Source organism: Hypanus sabinus, chromosome 12 (assembly GCF_030144855.1).
Source record: "Hypanus sabinus isolate sHypSab1 chromosome 12, sHypSab1.hap1, whole genome shotgun sequence".
In the NCBI taxonomy this organism is placed as follows: Eukaryota; Metazoa; Chordata; class Chondrichthyes; order Myliobatiformes; family Dasyatidae; genus Hypanus; species Hypanus sabinus.
In genome coordinates, this window is record NC_082717.1 from 31,516,750 (window position 1) to 31,537,467 (window position 20,718).

General features: G+C 39.9%; 1 protein-coding gene across 6 annotated transcripts in view; it reads right to left on the reverse strand.

Annotated features, from left to right (window-relative positions):
• Positions 1–47: 47 nt before the first annotated feature.
• Positions 48–20,718, reverse strand: part of prepl (prolyl endopeptidase like) — a 68,659-nt gene continuing 47,988 nt past the window's right edge. The window contains exons 11-15 of one of the 6 annotated variants that reach the window (XR_009515060.1): positions 20,438–20,587; positions 13,904–13,999; positions 9,620–9,664; positions 9,289–9,377; positions 4,870–4,912 (exon numbers count right to left, since the gene is read on the reverse strand). Coding sequence is in view for 1 of the 6 variants with exons in the window: in XM_059985730.1 (XP_059841713.1) it covers positions 4,862–4,912; positions 9,289–9,377; positions 13,904–14,024; positions 20,438–20,587 (411 nt within the window). In the remaining 5 variants the exon portion in view is untranslated. Of the gene's footprint in view, positions 4,913–9,288; positions 9,378–9,619; positions 9,665–13,903; positions 14,025–18,183; positions 18,239–20,437; positions 20,588–20,718 lie in introns of those variants that run through there. The other 5 variants (XR_009515058.1, XM_059985730.1, XR_009515059.1 and 2 more) reach the window with 5 other exon arrangements.

Sequence of the window (20,718 nt, forward strand, 5' to 3'; positions counted from 1 at the left end):
AAATAGTTTCAAGACCAGCTCCTGCAACTTCAGATCAGTACCTTCATTTTCTATCTGAATACATTATTGCTACACAATTTTATGCACGTCTCAAATCCATTCCTTGTTTCAGTTCCTTCAGTCTATTTTATTCCTCATTGAAATGAGACTAATCAAAAATAGTAATGTAATAGGAGGAGAAGATGATGGCGCGGCGCAGTGCACGTGGCCTCTCCGGAGAATGGATATCTGTTATGTGGTAGGGATCCGTGCATATTCCTGATTTGATGGAGGCAGACGTGAGAGTGTGGAGGAACATCTGGAGAAACTTCTGAAATGCCCGCTTTGCTACCGTGCAGACCGGAATCTCCGGAGGAGAAGGCCTCCGAGACCCCGGCTTTGCTTGTTTCAGCGGCTGGGATGAGGTCGAAGGTGCTCGGCAGAAGGAGGAGCTGGTTGGAGGCTTGAAGTTTTCGGACAGACTCAAGAGTCTGCTGTCGTCGGGTACTTCCGAGGCATTAATTGTCAGTGCCTGGAAGTTTAATGGCAGGGAGAGTTTCTCCCTTTTGCTGCCTGATATTGGACTATTGGAGTCAATCGGGACTTTGAGACTTTTTAAAAAAACACGTCCATGGTCTGCGTCTATCGAATTACGGTATTGCTTTGCACTGCTGTAACTATATGCTATAATTCTGTGGGTTTTGTCAGTGTGGGTCTTGGTTTGTCCTCTTTTTATTTTGTGATATCACTCTGGAGGAACATTGTATCATTTCTTAATGCATGAATGCATTTCTAAATGACAATAAACAAGGACTGAGTGTCCTCATAATCTAAAATCTAATTTAAAATTGTTTGGTACTATAAACAATGATGCACTATGATCATTCCATTCTTTCAAGTATTGTTGATTAACCTCCTTCAAAGTATCTCTTTCACTATTTACTGTGACTTTCCCTTCAGTTTCACCCTTAACACATCTTACAACAGACTCAACCAGTTCACCTCCACCACTACCCTCCTCCACCTGGTGGAACTTGTCTTCACCCTCAGTTTCTCTTTTGGCTCTTCCCACTTTCTCTAAACTCAGTGCAGCCATGAGCACCCACAAAGGCCCAGCTATGCCTGCCCTTCCACTGGCTTCATGGAACAGCCTATATTCCAGGTAATGCTCCCCAAATATTCCTGTGCTACATTGCTGACTGCATTGGTGATGCTTCATGCACACATGCTGGGCTTGTCAGATTCATCAACTTTGCCTCCAACTTCTACCATGCCCTTGAATTCACATGGTTCAGTCCTGACACCTCTCTCCTCTTTGTCAATTCTGTCTCCATTTTCTGGAAGACAAACTGTCAACTGACATTTTTATAAACCTACCAATTCCCACAGTTATCTTGACCATACCTCTTCCCACCCTGTCTCCTGTAAAAATGCTGACTCCCTTTTCTCAGTTCCTGTGTCTCTGCCCCATCTGCTACCAGGATGAGGCTTTCCTTTCCAGGACATCAGACATGTCCTCCTTCACTGAACAGGGTTTTCCTTCCTCCACCATTGACGCTACCCTCACCCGGATCTCCTCCATTTCCCGGACAATCACACTCATCCCATCTGCCTGCCGCCTTAATAGGGCTAAAGTTCCTTTTGGGCTTACTTACCATCCCATGTGCTTCTGCATCCAATGTATCATTATCTGCAACTTCTGACCACTAAACACATCTTTACCTCCCTTCTGGCACTTATCCCTGCAAGTGGAAGAGATGATACACCTGCCCATTTGCCTCCTGCCTCACCTATAGTCATTGCCCCAAACAGCCCTTCCAGATTAGAGAATGCTTCACTTGCGAATCTGTTGAGGTCCTTTACTCTATCCTGTGCTGCCAATATGATCTCCTCTGCACGCACTGGTGAGGCCCAATGTAGATTGGGGGATGCTTTGTCAAGCATTGTTGCTGCTTCTGTAAAAAAGTCTATAGTCCGAGTCCACATTCAAAATGTAGAAAACCTTGGCAACATTCTCCGTGCACAGTGGCAGGCCTTCCCTTCTGTGGTAGCATAGCAGAGTGATCCTCAGTGATCAAAACACAGGCAGCTGACGCTCACTCTCCCCACTTGCCTCAATACTTCAGTCTCCTTTGTGGCTTTAGTCAGCACATGATGGATTTATGCCCAGGGACTATCAAGGAACTGTCAGTTCCAGGTCAGGATAGCATGTGTCCTACATAAAATACTTGTAGATGGTATCATTTCCATTTGCCTCCTGTGCATGGCCTAGGTAGTAAGAATGATGGATTAAGGAGATACTAGTGTAATGTATTTTACATACAGCACATGGTTCATATTGCCCAGCTTTCTGGTACTGAAAGGTGTAAATGTTCAGGATAGTACTAACCTAACAGGTTGCTGTTTCATAGTTAAGATTAAATATAATTAGAGCTGTATTCACCAGGGAACAGAGATTATTCTATTGCACTTTTCAGTTGTGCTGCAGTCGAAAGAAAAATTGAGGAGTCACTCACCATTGCATACCCAGTTTCTGCCTGGCCCAGTCAGTTTTGTTTGCTTGTAATTTTAATAAATTTTTCCAAATCAGAATGCACTGGTGATAACTCTTAAGCACTCCAGCCACACTTGAATGAGTTTATCCACAGCTGGCTGTACAAAAAGGAAAAAAACTGGGTCTTTGGAACAGATGTAAGAAGTTTCTTGATCAGAACTGTATTGTATTTAATAAACAATCATTGAATGAATTTTTCATTTTACTATCTACTGATAAAGTAAATCCGAACTGTTTTTTGAAAGATGTAATTAATAGAACAAAGGAATGTAAATCAAGTTGCCCATCATAGGTTTGGCTGTGCATACTGATGGGTTGCCTAATCTCCAAAGTTGTCAGTGAGCTAGTTATTTGATGTATTTTCTTCTCAAATCTCACACTTGCAGTTGCAGTTTTTAGTCACAACTGTAGTTGCTTTACATAAACTGTTGAATATAAAGGACTTGGTTCATGGTACAGAGGTTATAATCATAAATCTAAGTTTTGATAGGTCTATCTTCCTTTACCTGCAACTTTAGCCTTCCTAAGCATTATCTATTGGCCTGCAATATATTAAAATCTGCAATGTCTGCTGAAATGTAAAGGTTGTAACTAGACAGAACATGTAATTTTAGCCTTGCCTATGAGGTTATTAGTTACCATTTAAATCTGAGTCACTTTGTGATTTTATTCTAAATTATCAAGTCTTGCTTTTGATCTTTAATCAATAAGCATCAAACCTTTATAACAGTTCCAGATCTTATTTTAAACAAATTTGAACAATCATGAAATCTAAAGAATTTCAGGTCCTTTTAACAAGACTCTTTCAAGGTCACAGGTTTGTCTTAGGACGTGAAGTACTTTGATCGGCTCATAAACTTTTATGCTTCCAAATATCTGATAATTTTTGTTTAAAAAGCATGGTGTTCCAAGTTATTAATGAGTTATGAAGTACATATATGGATTCAATCTTTCTTAGTTTATTTCCTACCCACTTTCTGTTGCATGGGATGATAATTATACAGTAGGGGACCTGGCTGTTCAGCTCATTTCAGTGTATTCCTGGCAACCATGCTCCATTCAAGCCTTTTTTTTTTACTTAGTCTTAACATTACCTTCCATACATTGCCTCAGATTCTTTAATTGTCTTGCTTTAAAGATTGCTACATTTTTTTTTACTGTAGTAGTAAACATGACTTGGTACTATTTTAGAGATTAAAATACTTTCAGGATTTGGTATTTGATTTCTTGGACATTTCTAGCCTTTAGTTTTGTTTCTCTCCACAAATGGAAGCACTCTGCCAAAACGTTTTCATGGATTTACAACTACACCCATCTCTTTTGCAAAAAACCAGTCTGTTCAACTTTCCTGAAAGATAAGTAATCTTGCTCTTCTGATATCATCATAATTGTTAACATTTTTGCTGTAAACTTCCCAAGTAAAATGCAAAATAAAAATATAATTCTAAATATCAGCTATTATAACATTTTTCAGTTTAAATATACATCTTTACAATCTGTTGAAGTTCTTCTGGAATCAATTAGGCTTTCTAATGACAACATCTGGAAATTTGCATTAGAAGTATTGTTTGTTAAATCTAAACTATTAAATCAAAATAATGAATAACAGTGGTGCCAGCAAAGATCTTAGCCGAATCCTACTTTCTACCCACTGCCACTTGGAGCACATTTTATTTTATTTTACTGCTCATCTGACTGGGGGCTGGAAGCACGGTCTATTAGTGGAATGATTGTTCATAACCTGATCAAACTGATTTGCCCTTTTGAAAGGAATTTGCAAAAGAGCAAGGCCAATAAAAATTGTACAATAAATCCTCCCTCTGCCAGCTTTGTAACCTTTGCTCTTTAGGTTGGGTATTTTATTAAATGTGCAAGCACATCATCAATCAGATGTGTGATGACAGGTAAAGAAATTGCCAAAGATGACAGCACAGAACTTGGGTAATATTTACAGAAGGCTGTTCAATTTATTACAGAAAGGTATTTAAACAATTTTTCATGAAGAAAATGTAACAGAAGTCATCTTGGAGTGAAAGGACACAAAAGATGGCACATGGGAGTGAATAATTGTCATGTTTTACTTCAAATCTCAGATAAAGCAAATGAAAATTAATCTATAGTACAAATACAATGAAAATTAAGTTATAAATTTAAATAGTGTTTAAAATATTTGCACAATACATAAAGTATACCAATTCAGTGTGCATTAAACAATTACTAATAACAAAAATAAACACTGAAAATCCAGAAAAGGTAATCATTCATCTCATATCTTGTTTACGTCTCTGACAGTATGCACTACAAAGAAAATACTCAATTACAACTTGCCTATGGATCAAGTTCCAGCTCCTTATATAGAAAAGCATAATGTCTGACAACCTATAAAACAAAAGTACAGAGACCTAGTAAATAATTTTCATATTTCAACTATATAGGTATCACAGTTTAATTACAATTACAAAATTCTCCATAGTTCCCCCAATGGGGTTGATTTCATATATTAAGATTCTTTAGAACGGATAAAGCAGAATCATCTAAATATAGGCACTGGATAATGTTTTAATGTCAAATTAAATCCAAAAAAGTTAAGCAATACAAGAAGATAATTATACTTAACTTCTCTTTGGAAACAAATGTTTCAGGTCTGATCCTCAATCAGTGTGGGGTTAATGAAGGCCTACTTGAAACAATGTGTTTCAGGAAAAAATTTTGCTTGAACTTTTTGTGGTTGTCTATTTGCTACTTTGACTTCTTACTCTTGACTTTTGCACACATAAAGAAACATTTATCCTAATTCAGTAAACTCCTTTTTGACAAATAATTTACCTTTTCCTATTCATGAGGTTCTCAGCTTTAGAAACATTTTTCTATCCTAGATTTTTTAGAACTATTCAGGATTTAAAAATGTCAAATGCTGTTGGAATCACACTTCAAATACCTATCCAATTCCCTTTTAATAGCTTTAACCCTTACTACACTGAATTTCAGTTTGTAAATAAGCTAAACCAATTTTTGCTCAAAAATTGCTCCCTCTGATTGTTGAACCTTTTATTATCAGGAAATCATTGCTAAATCAGTCATAATTTACAAAGATTATGGTTATAATGAAAACTCAAATATCCTACCACTTTTAGAACTGAAAATTAAAAGAAGAATTCAATAGTTTTTACCCCAAATTTTGTGAGGTTTATGGAGATAACTGCCAAGAGATTTTTTTCTACTTGTTTGGCAAATCAGCAAGTGTTCTAGAAGTTTGAAAAAATGTTATAAATTATTTGCACAACTGTACAAATGCTGTGTCCTTGTTTTGATTTCTTCGTAGCATCAAGCAGTCACACAACATGGAACCAGATCCATCAGCCCAACTCCTCCATGCAGCAAAGATGCCAATCTACTCCCATCCCTTGCCCTGCCTTTGAACCCATAACCCCTGAATTTTTCCTACCCATACATCTGCCCAAATGCCTTTCTTTTAAAAAAATGCTTTGATTGTATCTGCCTATGGCGGCACACTTGGTACACCCACTTACATTCATTTACAAAAAAATTCCACTCAATTTCCCCTTTAAATCGTAACCCTCTCACCTTAAACTGTGCACACTAGATTTTGATTCCCATATCCTTGGATAAAGATTATTTAACTAAACGATTTATGCCCCTCATAATTTTAAACCTATAATGTCATTGCCTACAGTGCTTTCATTTGAAAATCAGAAGGATATACATTTAAAAAGGATTTTGAAAACAATTTCGAGAAAAGCATGGAACCAGGAGTTCCCAACCTGGGGGTCCACAGACCCTTTGGTTAATGGTAGGGGTCCATGGCAGAAATAAGGTTGGGAACCCCTGCATGGAACTAAGGTTGGAGAAATGACAGTTTGAATAGTAGGTAAATAGAGGCTTGAGATGAGAATAGATTTATCATTTATATATGATAAAATCCGAGAAAATCTTATGGCGGTGCTTTGGAAGGATAGATTAGAGAGCTCCTCAATATAATTATGGAGAAGGACAGGACTGGACCTAGAGTTGAGATTTTTGATTGGAGAAAGGCTAACTTTGAGGAGATGCGAAGGGATTTAGAGAGAGTGGATTGGGTCTAGCTGTTTTTTGGGAAAGATGTAATAGAGAAATGGAGGTCATTTAAGGGTGAAATTATGAGGGTACAGAATCTTTATGTTCCTGTTAGGTTGAAAGGAAAGGTTAAAGGTTTGAAAGCACCATGGTTTTCAAGGGATATTAGAAATTTGGTTCGGAAAAAGAGGGATGTCTACAATAGATATAGGCAGCATGGAGTAAAGGAATTGCTCGAGGAATATAAAGAATGTAAAAGGAATCTTAAGAAAGAGATTAGAAAGGCTAAACGAAGATACGAGGTTGGTTTGGCAAATAAGGTGAAAGTAAATCCGAAAGGTTTCTACAGTTATATTAAAAGCAAGAGGATAGTGAGGGATAAAATTGGCCCCTTAGAGAATCAGAGTGGTCAGCTATGTGTGGAGCCGAGGGAGATGGGAGAGATTTTGAACGATTTCTTCTCTTCGGTATTCACTAAGGAGAAGGATATTGAATTGTGTAAGGTGTGGGAAACAAGTAAGGAAGTTGTGACAATTAAAGAGGTGGAAGTACTGGCGCTTTTAAGAAATTTAAAAGTGGATAAATCTCCGGGTCCTGACAGGATATTCCCCAGGACCTTGAGAGAAGTTTGTGTAGACATAGCAGGAGCTCTGACGGAGATCTTTAAGATGTCATTAGAAACGGGGATTGTGCCGGAGAATTGGCGTATTGCTCATGTGGTTCCATTGTTTAAAAAGGGTTCTAGAAGTAAGCCTAGCAATTATAGACCTGTCAGTTTGACATCAGTGGTGGGTAAATTAATGGAAAGTATTCTTAGAGATAGTATTAATAATTATCTGGATAGACAGGATCGGATTAGGAGTAGCCAGCATGGATTTGTGCGTGGAAGGTCATGTTTGACAAACCTTATTGAATTTTTTGAAGAAGTTACGAGGAATGTTGACGAGGGTAAGGCAGTGGATGTAGTCTATATGGACTTCAGCAAAGCCTTTGACAAAGTTCCGCATGGAAGGTTAGTTAAGAAGGTTCAGTCGTTAGGTATTAATGCTGGAGTAATAAAATGGATTCAACAGTGGCTCGATGGGAGATGCCAGAGAGTAGTGGTGGATAATTGTTTATCGGGATGGAGGCCGGTGACTAGCGGGGTGCCTCAGGGATCTGTTTTGGGCCCAATGTTGTTTGTAATATACATAAATGATCTGGATGATGGGGTGGTAAATTGGATTAGTAAGTATGCCGATGATACTAAGGTAGGTGGTGTTGTGGATAATGAGGTGGGTTTTCAAAGCTTGCAGGGAGATTTATGCCAGTTAGAAGAATGGGCTGAACGTTGGCAGATGGAGTTTAATGCTGAGAAGTGTGAGGTTCTACATTTTGGCAGGAATAATCCAAATAGAACATACAGGGTAAATGGTAGGGCATTGAGGAATGCAGAGGAACAGAGAGATCTAGGAATAACAGTGCATAGTTCCCTGATGGTGGAGTCTCATGTAGATAGGGTGGTGAAGAAGGCTTTTGGAACGCTGGCCTTTATAAATCAAAGCATTGAGTACAGAAGTTGGAATGTAATGTTAAAATTGTACAAGGCATTGGTAAGGCCAAATTTAGAATATTGTGTGCAGGTCTGGTCACCGAATTATAGGAAAGATATCAATAAATTAGAGAGAGTGCAGAGACGATTTACTAGGATGTTACCTGGGTTTCAGCACTTAAGTTACAGAGAAAGGTTGAACAAGTTAGGTCTCTATTCATTGGAGTGTAGAAGGTTGAGGGGGGATTTGATCGAGGTATTTAAAATTTTGAGAGGGATAGATAGAGTTGACGTGAATAGGCTGTTTCCATTGAGAGTAGGGGAGATTCAAACGAGAGGACATGATTTGAGAGTTAGGGGGCAGAAGTTTAAGGGAAACACGAGGGGGTATTTCTTTACTCAGAGAGTGATAGCTGTGTGGAATGAGCTTCCTGTAGAAGTAGTAGAGGCCAGTTCAGTTGTGTCACTTAAGGTAAAATTGGATAGGTATATGGACAAGAAAGGAGTGGAGGGTTATGGGCTGAGTGCGGGTAGGTGGGACTAGGTGAGATTAAGAGTTCGGCACGGACTAGGAGGGCCGAGATGGCCTGTTTCCGTGCTGTGATTGTTATATGGTTATATATGTACATAATAAACTACCTGCTTCTATCTTGCATCCTTTGTCATAATTGAATAATGTCCTTGCAGTAAATGAATGTTTATTTTTTCCCCAGCAGGTAATGTGGAGCAGTAGTATGATACTTCGTATAGTTTTTGGAGTCAGGATATGTTATTGTCTGCTAGAGTTAACTATGTACGTGTTTACACCAGTACAGAAGCAAATTCAATTTTACCATGGTTTGGAGGCTGTCAGTACACCAATATTAGAATAAACATTTTTTATTGTTCCACATTAAGCAAAGCTAGTGTGAACAGTAGATCAGTGAGAAAATGCCTTGTAGGTCAAAAATAATTTTCAGATTGAGCAGAATTATTTTAGTGCACCAAGCTCTAAATAAAGACCAGAACAATTTTACTCTAGGAATCTCAATGATTAAGTTTTTTAAATTACTGGATTTAGTCCCTTCTTTTTTAGATCTGAATAGCAAAAATAATACACATTGATCAGAAAGATGAAACAGTTGTGGAGAGACAACAAATAAAGACTTACTTCGTGCAATGATTGTTCCCAGTTGGATGGACCAAAGTGATCATCTCCAGGCCGGATATCCAAAATGATGCTCGGTGATTCACCTTTGTCTGAAAACAATGCAGAGAAACAAATATCTCACAGCAACAATTGATTTAATAATATACTGCAGAAAAATAGTTCTAAATGATTTCATTTCAATTACATGCAACAATTCTGTTTAGCTACTTCATTATATTTATGAAGTTTATTTGATTAGATTACCTTATTTGAGTTTATCATATAGACTAGCTAAGATCAATATTGCCATCTTTAAAGATTTCAAATAAGATAAAAGGTTATCTTTTCTGACCTTTTAAATACACTTTCTTGTACTCTGTATTCCTCTATGTAGAAACTAATAAAAATATTGAAAAAGAAAACTGAGTAAAAAGGTAGAAAATTTGAAATCTGTGTTCAGTTTCAGAACAGATTTGATCAGACAGAACTTGTGGTTTTCAAAATCAACACAACTTGGATGAGGCCACTTGCTTTGTAGGTTAGAAAATTAAATTCAATCCATTACAAATAGGCTTCTTACCCAAACCTATGCTGAAATGGGTTTGAAATAGGAGAACAAACCCGATCTTTGCCTGATGCAACTGTTCTCCAGGTAACCAAGATAGAGATTTGTTAACAATTTAATATCTTTATTGACCAGAAAACTATTTTGTATGTTTCTTGAGTATCAAATGAAATCAGAAGTTGCATGAGAAACCCTACAGAACAACTCAACTTTATTAACTATTAGTTATTGCAATCAGTGGAACTGGAACTGAACTGTCAGGAGCAGATGGAAGAACAGATGGAATGTGAAACTATTATGGCAGCATTATGTGAATATATCAGACAATCTATTTTGTTTTCATTCATATTTAAGCATAATCAGAATCAGTATCAGTAATGTACAAATGTAACTCAGTTTCTGGCTGAATACTTAATACTGAATGCTTAATACAGATGAAGTGTTTTTGCACTTGACCATAAATATCTATTGAATACCAAATCTGATAAGCCCCAGTTAGTAATGTAAACACCAATGTCCCTGTAGTTGCAGGCTCCCAATGACTTTACTCTTTACGTGCTTCCTGTGGTCCAGCTTTTACCTCAGCTGCCAATCCCACCATGCCTCCAGTGACTTTCTTCTCTTCAAGCCAGTTACTAGCACCAGGAACCCTGAAGAAATATTCATTAACTTTAGTGTACTCTAAAGGCAAAACAAACTAATTAATGTAGGGCAGTAGCCTTTGTCTCTATAGGGCCACAAGATATAGGAGCGGAATTAAGTCATTTGACCCATTGAGGCTGCTCTGCCATTTCATCATGGCTGATCCAATCTTCCTCTCAGCCCCAATCTCCTGCCTTTTCCCCTTATCCCTTCATGCCCTGACCAATCAAGAATCTATCAACCTCTGTCTTAAATATACATACAGACTTGGCCTCCACCACTGCCTGTGGCAAAGAATTGCAGATTCATCACTCTGGCTAAAGAAATTTCTCATCTCCGTTCTAAAAGGATGCCCCTCTGGTCTGAGGCTGTGTCCTCTGGTCTTAGACTCTCCACCATAGAAAACATCCCCTCTGCATCCAGTCTATCAAGGCCTTTCACCATTAGATAAGTCACCCCTCATTCTTCTGAATTCTAGTGAACACAAGCCCAGAGTCTTCAAACGCTCTTCTTATGACAAGCCATTCAATCCTGGAATCATTTTCATCAGCCTCCTTTGAACCTCATCCAGTTTCAGCACATTCTTTCTAAGATAAGGAGCACAAAATTGCTCACAATACTCCAAGTGAGGCCTCACCAGGGCTTTATAAAGTTTCTACATTACACCCTTGCTTTTATATTCTAGTCCTCTTGAAATGAATGCTGACATTGCATTTGCCTTCCTCACCACAGACTCAACTGCAAATTAACCTTTAGAGAATCTTGCACAAGAACTCCCCAAGTCCCTCTGCATCTCGGTTTTTTTTTCTCTCCATTTAGAAAATAGTCTTCATCTTTATTCCTACTACCAAAGTGCATGACGACACACTTCCAACACTGTATTCCATCTGCCCATTCTCCTCACCTGTGTCAGTCCTTTTGCAGCCTACTTCCTCAAAATTACATGCCCCTCCACCTACCTTCGTATTGTCTACAAACTTTGCAACAAAGTCATCAATTTTGTCATCCAAATCATTGACGTATAACATAAAAACTATTAGTGCCACACAGACCCCTTGTCATCAAAAGCCAACCAGAAAAGGCTCCCTTTATTCCCACTCTTTGCCCCCTGCCCATCAGCCACTGCTTTATCTGTGCTAGAATCTTTCCTGTAATACTGTATCTTGAGGCATTTGAGAAGCTCTCACAAGGAAGCCTGGTCTGGAAGCTTGAGGGAAATGGGGTATCTTGTAAGGCCAGCTACCTAATTGGATCCCGAACTGAACCAGTGATCAGAGGCAGGAGATACATACACTTCCAGTCATGGGCTACCAATAAGAAAAACATCCTCCCAGTGATAGGAGGTGGAAGTGTAGTTCAGAGATCAGTGCTAGGATCCTTTCTTCATGATTTCAATTCACAAATTGAATGTGAATGTAGGAGGTATTATTAATAAATCTGCACGTGGCATAAAAGTTGGTGATGTTGTGGATAACAAGGAAGGTTGTCCAAAGCTGCAGCAGACTATGCGTCAGAAGGAAAGTTGGGCAGAATCCAAAGTAAGAGGAAATGCACTGTGGGAAATTTGTCTATTTTATTTTGAGATGCACAATGGAACAGGCCCTTCACTGTGCTGTCCAGTACCCACTGATTTAACCCTAGTCTAATTATGGGACAATTTACAATGACCAATTAATCTACTAAATGGTACCCCTTTGGACTATGGGAGGAAACTGGAGCACCTGGAGGAAACCCATGCACACATGGGAAGGAATGTACAAACTTGCTTACAGCAGACGCCAGAATTGAACTCTTGACACCCTGTGCTGCAATAGCATCACGCTAACTGCTACACGCCTGTGGTGCCTCAGACAGGACATACACAGTAAATGGCAGGGAACCATGGAATGTAATTGAAGAAGGGCATATTGGCAGTACGTCCACAGTTCCCTGAAAGTGACAATAAGATGGTGAAGGAGGAATACAGCTTGCTTGCCTTTAAAGATCAAAGCATACGATATAAAACCTGTGACATTATGCTGCAGCTTTACAGATTGCTGGTTAGACTACATTTGGAGAATTGTGTGCAGTTCTGCGTTCCCCCAGAGCTAAGGATGTTTAGGGGTGACCTGACTGATTACATTAGGAATAGATTAGGTAAAAAGCAAACTGGTAGAGGAATTCAGCAAGTCATTCAAGTGGTATCTGTGGAGGTAAGGAGTTTTAAAATGGGGTTTAAGGGAAAAAGTTTTTTTTAAAACCAGAGTGATTTATATATGGGATTTGCTGTTAGCTGCGTTGGCAGAGTCGATACAATCACAATATTTAAGAGACATTGCACTACTTTTTCACCCAGAGGGTGGTCAGTATATGTTATAAGCTGCCAGGAGTGGTTGAGGCAGGTACACTAGCAGCATTTAAAAAGGCACAGGGACAGGTACATGGATAGGAAAGTTTAGAGGGACATGGACCAAACACAGGCAAATAGGCCTTTCTTAGATGGGGATTTTGGCCAGCATGGACCAGGTGGGCCAGAGGGCCTGTTTCTGTGCTGCATAAAATTTTAGGCAGACGTTTAATTGGACGAAGTTTAAAGGATACAGATACAGTACAAGCAAATAGAATCAGTGCAGATAGACAAAAAGGGCAACATGGAAAAATAGGCCATAGGCCTATGTGTTTCACAACTCTGACATTACTTTTCCCCCTCAGTTCCAATGTCTTTTCACTGGAGTATAGATCAATGAGGGGAGATCGTATTGGAGCATAATGTTCTGAAGGGGACTGCCATGGTGGATGCGAAGAATATGTTTCCCTTGGCTGAGGCAATTAGAATTAGAGGGTGTAGTTACAGAATGAAGGATTGCCAGATGGAGATGAGAGGGAATTCCTTTTCTCAGGGAATTATGGCTTTTTGTAATTTTCAACCCAGCAGCAGTATAGGTGGACATTAAGAGATATCAAGGGCCAAGGCCATGAGTTTGGTGGAGAGAGCTGGAATGTGGTGTTGAGGACACGGTTGGCTCACCTACGAACTTACTGAATGGTGAAGCACCTTGATGGGCTGGTTGGCCTACCCTGCCTCTGCTTTTTATCTAATTTTACTGACTCCAGATATTGCAGCATTGTCTTAGTTAAAGACTAGCAAGATATTAGGTGGTGAATGTTAACGAGTTCTTCGCCACTTGACTACATGAACTTTCACTGATATGATCTGCAACATGTGAGCGCAAATTCCCAACGTTGCCATCCCAATTGCTAGTTACCAACAGCTCACAACCTGTGATATCCCAATGATCATGCAGTTGCCTGTATGCTGATTCCACACAAAGTATACTATTGTGAAAGTCCTGGCAGGTTGTTACAGCTATCTAGTGGACATGTGCAGACACTATATATCCAGCAGAAACAACTTAAAGGCATGGCTGACATGTTGGTAGCTACACTCACCTGTTGTAATGTACTTGTTATCAGTCACAGCATTTCGAAGTTTGTTTGTATATTTTAACAAGCCAGACAGTGGTACACGCTGATCACCTTGGTAAGCTGTGATGAATACAGAGGGATAATTCTGTAGAAAAAGTCAAGCAAAAGACTTAACTTCTAAATATATATATATATATATATATATATATATATTCACAAACTGAGCTTCAGGTAGTTCTCTGCAAAGCCTTGACTCCCTAACACCAAAAAAAATTACTAGCTGTGAAAGTTATGAGGCATTTTAATAATTCTTCAATACTTCTAACATTCCTAATTTACACACTTAGTTTTTTTAAAAACTCAGTTTCAAAATAATATTTACTTACGAATTATTTCAAAAGTAAAACTGAGCACACACGGAAAAGTTTAAAATATTTGCACAGTAATACCCAAGAACAGTGGTGAAATGTTGCTATGACAGGTCTTCACTGTTGTACAAAGAGTAGTATTAGACAATTCAACCCTGGGGTCAGCCAGTCATCTGCTCTAATCATTTTATAAACTTTTATCACGTCTCCCCTCGGTTTCTGCAGCTCCACAGAAGACAACTCAAGATCCCCCCTGCCCCAACATGCTTTCTAACCCAGGCGGCATCCACGTGTGCATCTTTTATACAACTCTACTAGTTCTTTCTAGCTTCCAATATAAATAGGATACGGAAAGCTTCAGTATGTATTCTCCAGTTCTATCAGGAATGGGTTTATTTGGAACAGTCATTAAATCCAACCGTATGAGAGTGCTATATCCAAACATCCAAGATGAAAACACTTTAGCTGAACAGTGCATCTATGTCCAGAAATGGACATCTCTTTCCAGCATCAGGTCCAGTGCCATTGAAGGTACTTCAATCAAATGAATTTTGTTTTTACACATGGAGACCAATATTACCGCTGAAAGCAAAATAATTCCATATAACTGATTAATTATAGAACAATACAGCGCAGGAATACACCGTTCGGCTTATGATGTTGCACCAAAATGATCAAGCTAATAATGCCCAATTAATTATATCTGCCTTCAGCACCAACTCTGGCAGTACATTCCAGGTACTCACCATTCTGTAAAACAAAACTTGCCTTGCACATCTCCTTTGGAGTTAGCTCCATCTCACATAAAATTCAAGAAACACACACAAAATGCTGGTGGAACGCAGCAGGCCAGGCAGCATCTATAGGAAGGAGCACTGTCAACTGTCAACAAACGACGACAGTGCTTCTCCCTATCGATGCTGCCTGGCCTGCTGCCTTCCATCAGCATTTTGTGTGTGTTACAACCTTCTGCAGCTTCTTTCAGTCTTGTGCAGTAGCCTCTCCATACCAGGCAGCCTGTCAGAATGCTCTGCACGGTACAAGTGTAGAAGTTTCAGTGTATTTGTTCACATGTCAAATCTCTTCAAACTCCTAATAAAGTATAGCTGCTGTCTTGCCTTCTTTATGACTACACTGATATGTTGGAACCAGGCTAGATCCTCAGAGATCTTGACACCCAGGAACCTGAAGCTGCTCACTTTCTCCACTTCTGATCCCTCTATGAGGATCGGATGTGTTCCTTCGTCTTACCCTTCCTGAAGTCCACAATCAGCTCTTTCGTCTTACTGACATTGAGTGCCAGGTTGTTGCTGTGGCACCATTCCACTAGCTGGCATATCTCACTCCTGTACGCCCTCTTGTCACCACCTGAGATTCCACCAGATTCTTTGCCCAGATTGGCAAATGATCTACATCCCTTGTATCCTTTGACAATCTTCTACACTATCCACAATGCACCAATCTTTGTGTCATCAGCAAATATTGCTACCCACTCACTCATGATTTTATTAAAGTCATAAACAGCAGGAGGTCCCAGTACAGATCCCTTCTGAACACCACCAATCACAGACATCCAGTCAGAATAATACCTATTGACCACTACGCTGTCTTCTATGGGTCAGTCAATTCTGAATCCAAATGACCATCGCAATGGATCCCATCGATTCTAATTTTCTGGATGAGCCTACCAGGAACCACTTTGTCAAATCCTAACTAAAACGATATCAAGGATATCAAAAGACAATTTAAACTTTCCCTGGTCATTTGCGGATAGCCATCTAATGTATTCCTGCAAGACTTTCAGTTTGCGCCATGCCTAAGTCAAGTGCACTCAGTTCACAAAATTATCCTCAGTAACAGAAATTTATCCTTTTTGTGTGGGTTGCATAAAATCTAACATCACATTGTCCACAAGTTCTCTCCAAAGATATTTAAATTATTTATGGAACCTAGGTTAAAAATTGTTTGCAATTATTCAAGATGCCTGCTGTTCTAAAGATTACTAAATCAGGAAACAAAAATCAATTCAGTTAATGATTACTTTAACATTTTGACTTATTTGCATGAATTACTCACCCAAGTCAATCTGTCACGGAAATGTAGGTGTAAGAATGTTGCATGCTCATCAAAAGTGAGATAAAGTCATTATTCTACAGCAAGATGCCAGGAACATTATGATTTTGGAGTTGGTTGTATCAGAGTTCAATAGTGACAATTAAAAGCATACTTTGACCACAGTAACATCCCACAGGTTACTTTATAACTAAAGGACTTGATATCATCCAGTAAAAGTATTTACTGTATTTCATTGCACACTTGCTTTTGTTATTAAGGGAAGGAGTTGAATGACACTAGTCAATTGAGACTGTGATTTGAAAGCAAGCATTTAAAGTTTATCCTGAATTACTTAACTTTACCTTGAGAAAATCTGAGACATAGTATAATATTAGAGCTTAGAGCGTGGATCAGTACTTGGAGATGAGATGTGGTGGCCGTTACAGAGACTTGGATAACTCAGGGACAGGAATGGTTACTTCAAGTGCCAGGTTTTAGATGTTTCAGAAAGGACAGGGAGGGAGGCAAAAGAGGTGAGGGTATGGCACTGTTGATCAGAGATAGTGTCACAGCTGCAGAAAAGGTGAAGGTCATGGAGGGATTGTCTATGCAGTCTCGGTGGGTGGAGGTTAGGAACAGGAAGGGGTCAATAACTTTACTGGGTGTTTTTTTATAGGCCGCCCAATAGTAACAGGGATATTGAGGAGGAGATAGGGAAACAGATCCTGCAAAGGTGTAATAATAACAGAGTTGTCGTGATGGGAGATTTTAATTTCCCAAATATCGACTGGCATCTCCCTAGAGCAAGTGGTTTAGATGGGGTGGAGTTTGTTAGGAGTGTTCAGAAAGGTTTCTTTACACAATATGCAGATAAACCTACAAGAGGAGAGGCTGTACTTGATTTGGTATTGGGAAATGAACCTGGTCAGGTGTCAGATCTCTCAGTGGGGGAGTATTTTGGAGATAGGGATCATAATTCTGTCTCCTTTACAATGGCATTGGAGAGAGAGAGAGAGAGAGAGAGAGAGAGAGAGGAACAGACAAGTTAGAAAAGTGTTTAATTGGAGTAAGGGGAATTATGAGGCTATCAGGCAGGAACTTGGAGGCTTAAATTGGAAACAGATGTTCTCAGGGAAAAGTACAGAAGAAATGTGACAAATATTCAGGGGATATTTGTGTGGAGTTCTGTATAGGTACATTCCAAAGAGACAGGGAAGTTATGGTAGGGTACAGGAACCATGGTGTACAAAGGCTGTAATAAATCTAGTTGAGAAGTAAAGAAAAGCTTACAAAAGGTTCATTGAGCTAGGTAATGTTAGAGATCTAGAAGATTATAAGGCTAATAGGAAGGAACTTAAGAAGGAAATTAAGAGAGCCAGAAGGGGCCATGAGAAGGCCTCAGCGGACAGGATTAAGGAAAACCCCAAGGCATTCTACAAGTATGTGACGAGCAAGAGGATAAGATGTGAAAGAATAGGACCAATCAAGTGTGACAGTGGGTAAGTGTGTATGGAACTGGAGGAAATAGCAGAGGTCCTTAATGAATACTTTACTTCAGTATTCACTATGGAAAAAGTGATTGTAGTGATGACTTGCAGCAGACTGACGACTTGATGACAGATGACTTGAGCATGTAGGTATTAAGAAAGAGGATGTGCTGGAGCTTTTAGAAAGTATCAAGTTGGATAAGTCGCTGAGACCGGACAAAATGTACCCCGGGCTACTGTGAGAAGGGAGGGAGGAGATTGCTGATCCCCTGGCAATGATCTTTGCATCATCAATAGGGAGAGGTTCTGGAGGATTAGAGGGTTGCGGATGTTGTTCCTTATTCAAGAAAGGGAGTAGAGATAGCCCAGAGAATTATAGACCAGTGAGACTTACCTCAGAGATTGGTAAGTTGATGGAGAAGATCCTGAAAGGCAGGATTTATGAACATCTGGAGAGGTATAATATGATCAGGATTAGTCGGCATGGCTTTGTCAAGAGCAGGTCGTGCCTTATGAGCCTGATTGAATGTTTTGAGGATGTGACTAAACACATTGATGAAGGTAGAGCAGTAGATGTAATGTATATGGATTTCAGCAAGGCACTTGATAAGGTACCACATGCAAGGCTTATTGAGAAAGTAAGGAGGCATGGGATCCAAGGTGACATTGCTTTGTGGATCCAGAACTGGCTTGACCACAGAAGGCAAAGAGTGGTTGTAAACGGGTCACATTCTGCATGGAGGTCAGTCACCAGTGGGGTGCCTCAGGGATCTGTTCTGGGACCCTTACTCTTTGTGATTTTTACAAATGACCTGGATGAGGAAGTGGAGGGATGGGTTAGTAAGTTTGCTGATGACACAAAAGTTGGAGGTATTGTGGATAGTGTGGAGGGCAGTCAGAGGTTACAGCGGGACGACGATAGGATACAAAACTGGGCTGAGAAGTGGCAGATGGAGTTCAACCCACATAAGTGTGAGGTGGTTCATTTTGGTAGGTCAAATATGATGGCAGAATATAGTATTAATGGTAAGATTCTTGGCAGTGCGGAGGATCAGAGGGATCTTGGGGTCCCAGTCCATAGTATGCTCAAAGCAGCTGCGCAGGTTGACTCTGTGTTTAAGAAGGTTTAAGAAGGTGTACGGTGTACTGGCCTTCATCAATCGTGGAATTGAATTTAGGAGCCGAGAGGTAATGTTGCAGCTATATGGCTACGTACAGCTGTGGAGGCCTGATTATTGAGGGTGTTTAAGGAGGAGATTGATAGGTATCTAATTAGTCAGGGTATCAAGGGATAGGGGGAAAAAGCCAGAAATTGGAACTAGATGGGAGAATATTTTAGCTCATGGTAGAATGGTGGAGCAGACTCGATGGGCCGAATGGCCTACTTCTGCTCCTTTGTCTTGTGATAAAGGACCCTGCTCAGATCCCACTTGGAGAACTGTGCTCAGTTCTGGTCGCCTCGCTACAGGAAGGATGTGGAATCCATAGAAAGGGTGCAGATGAGATTTACAAGGATTTTGCCTGGATTGAGGAGCATGCCTTATGAGAATAGGTTGAGTGAACTTGGCCTTTTCTCCTTGGAGTGATGGAGGATGAGAGGTGACCTGATTGAGGTGTATAAGATGATGAAATGTATTGATTGTGTGGATAGTCAGAGTATTCTTCCCAGTGCTGAAATGGTTGCCAAAAGAGGACACAGGTTTAAGGTGCTGGGGAGTAGATACAGAGAAGATGTCAGGGGTAAGTTTTTTTACTCAAGAGTGGTGAGTGCATGGAATGGGCTGCAAGCAATAGTGATGGAGGTGGATATGATAGGGTCTTTTAAGAGACTTCTAGATAGGTACATGGAGCTTAGAAAAATAGAGGGCTATGGATAAGCCTAGTAATTTCTAAGGTAGGGACATGTTCGGTACAACTTTGTGGGCCGAAGGGCCTGTATTGTGCTGTAGGTTTTCTATGTTTCTAAGATTGAGACTTACTTAAAAAAAAACTTCATATTTCCTGCAACCAAGTTAAAAACAGAAAATACCAGCAACACTCCAGGAAACGTGTAGAAACAGAGTTAGTATTCCACGTCCCATTCCCATTCTGATATGTCTATCCATGGCCTCCTCTACTGTCAAAATGAATCCAAACTCAGGTTGGAGGAACAACACCTTATATACCGGCTGGGTAGCCTTCAACCTGATGGCATGAACATTGATTTCTCTAACTTCCGTTAATGCCCCTCCCCTTCTTACCCCCTCCCTGACATATTTAGTTGTTTGCCTGTTCTCCATCTCCCTCCGGGGCTTCCCCACCCCCACTTTCTCCCGAGGCCTCCCGTCCCATGATCCTTTCCCTTCTCCAGCTCGGTATCACTTTCGCCAATCACCTTTCCAGCTCTTAGCTTCATCCCACCCCTTCCGGTCTTCTCCTATCATTTCACATTTCCCCCTCCACCCACTACTTTCAAATCTCTTACTATCTTTTCTTTCAGTTAGTCCTGATGAAGGGTCTCGGCCCGAAACATTGTCCTTCTTCCTATAGATGCTGCCTGGCCTGCTGTGTTCCACCAGCATTTTGTGTGTGTTGTTGTTTGAATTTCCAGCATCTGCAGATTTCCTCGTGTTAGTATTTCAGATCAAAGATACTTCATTTGAACTTACCTGTGGCTTAATATTCTGATATGGACAATAAGCTTGAATGTACTTGAAAAGTCTTTGGTCACACAGAGGGTTCCCCCACTCTTCTTGATCTTCACTGGTGAGTGGTAATGAAGAGTCTAGCATGGTGTTGAGAACATCAAGGAAAGGAGCCTGTGGAATGTAAAAAAATCTGATATAGTCAGCAGCTCAATAAAATAACAGACAATTGACAATAAAGATAATCCTATATACAAAATCTCTATTCCACTCCACTCAAAAAAAAAATCCCAATGGAGAATCCC